This window comes from Olea europaea, chromosome 4 (assembly GCF_002742605.1).
Source record: "Olea europaea var. sylvestris chromosome 4, O_europaea_v1, whole genome shotgun sequence".
Classification (NCBI taxonomy): domain Eukaryota; kingdom Viridiplantae; phylum Streptophyta; class Magnoliopsida; order Lamiales; family Oleaceae; genus Olea; species Olea europaea.
The window spans coordinates 996664-998566 of NC_036240.1; the positions used below are offsets into that span (position 1 = coordinate 996664).

The 1903-nt window shown below is 34.8% G+C and overlaps 1 protein-coding gene across 1 annotated transcript in view; it reads left to right on the forward strand.

The window, feature by feature from the left end:
* The first annotated feature begins 47 nt into the window (after nt 1-47).
* LOC111394027 (probable trehalose-phosphate phosphatase F) overlaps nt 48-1903 on the forward strand; it is a 4243-nt gene continuing 2387 nt past the window's right edge. Inside the window, exons 1-5 of the mRNA XM_023019817.1 lie at nt 48-714; nt 819-1250; nt 1341-1481; nt 1564-1635; nt 1735-1860. Of these exons, the coding sequence (XP_022875585.1) occupies nt 957-1250; nt 1341-1481; nt 1564-1635; nt 1735-1860 (633 nt within the window). The 5' untranslated portion in view covers nt 48-714; nt 819-956. The remainder of the gene's footprint in view (nt 715-818; nt 1251-1340; nt 1482-1563; nt 1636-1734; nt 1861-1903) is intronic.

A 1903-nucleotide genomic window follows, 5' to 3' on the forward strand; every position in this document is an offset into this window, starting at 1 on the left:
ATTCAATCTACTGTTATTTGGATCTTGTGATAGACGATCTAATATTTGGTAAATTTTTACTATTTTTTCTGTTAAATGCATTTGAATGCTTTATTTATTTTGAAAGTTTACTTTTTCCGCATATTACAGTTAAAGAATCTCTTGTTTCTTTGAGTTCATGTGTGTATGTGTGATGTTGCATTCTGCGTTGGTCTAGACGGTGTTATGATGAATAGTGTTCATATCTTGTCTTTATTCTTAAGTTCTTAATATTTAGGAATGTTTGTGATGCCTATTGCAATGAACAAGAACGATGATGAAGAAGAAGAGAGTAGAAAGAAAGAAAGAAATGGGAGGAAAGATTATAATGTTTATTCAATATTCAAGTCTAATTCATTACACTCAAGGATCCTCATTTTATAGGTTCTAAATTACAGCAGAAGGAAATTTGCAACGAATAAGGAAATTTAAGAATTCCTTCTATAGAGGAGACAAATTCGCTGTCCTACCAAAACAATAAAACACAATAGGGAACATTCTATTCTTAATTGCTTTGACTTCGTTTATGCCTAGAATAGATTTTCCATTTTGTATCAGTTTGAAAGTACATTACATTTTTTTTTTCACATTTCAGGAGAAAAATGTAGTAAGGCTACATGCCATCAATAACTCAAGAGTTTGTACACAAAAATGCTTCGTTTCTTGGTGTAAATGCACTGCGGCTTTGGAGATGAGGTATTGTAATTTGAAAGATTTGAAGTTGTTTTTTCTTTTTCTTTTTTCCTGAAAGTTTTCATTGATAAAACGAGCATGATATCGTCCTTTTGCTTTATCATCAGATTTTATGAAGTTTCTTCTTGATGGACTGCTCGTTCTACAGCAGTGATAAGAGGGTTGGGTAGAACGACATTCAATACTTTAGTGTCTAGTCATTTCTCTAGTAAATTTTCATCAAGTCATTTCTAGTTATCGCTCTGATGGACGTGAAATCAACAAAAGCTTCTCCGATTCTTACTGGTTCTCAACCTATAAACAAGTCCCGGCTCGGGATACATTCTAGTCACTTGCCTTATTCACAATCGAGCCCCACATATTCAAATAACATTCTGGCAGTTTCGAGGAAGAAGCCTGGAACATTTGACGATGTTCAGTCCAATGTTTGGCTTGAAGCAATGAGATCATCATCACCTCCGAGAAAAAAGATTCTTAAGGATTTCACCGATGAGGAGGTTGCTTCTGATGATGGAGATATCATTTATCGTGCTTGGACAGTATGTTTATTATCCTAAGATGAAATATAATTTCTCTCTTTTCAATCTTATTGATATAGTTAATTCCCGTTTGTCTTTTGCTTTGCGCAGATTAAATACCCATCAGCGCTTAATTCCTTCCAACAAATCATGAACCGTGCAAAAAATAGGAAGTTAGTGGTGTTTTTAGATTATGATGGAACTCTTTCCCCCATTGTAGATAATCCTGACCGTGCATTTATGTCTGCTGATGTAAGTAGCTATCGTGCACGGGAATATTTCCTTCATAATTTTCGATCTGCCTCTTAATGTAATACAATAAGTGATTTTCTAGATGCGTTCTGCTGTTAAGAGAGTGGCAAAGTATTTCCCTACAGCCATCATCAGTGGAAGAAGCCGTGATAAGGTGGATACAGAAATTTTTCCCTTAACCAAGCTATTTACAATGATATCAGGTTTTTAATATTTTGAGTCGTTCTGATTTTGATTAATTTAATTTCCTCAGGTTTATGAGTTAGTAGGACTAAAAGAACTCTACTATGCTGGTAGTCATGGCATGGACATCATTTTCCCTCCCGAAGACATGGCCTCTGGAAACCGTTCAAATTGTACTAAATCTACTGATCGACAGGTATAACTCAGGTACCTTCTGAGTTGTTCGTTTATTTCGTGAT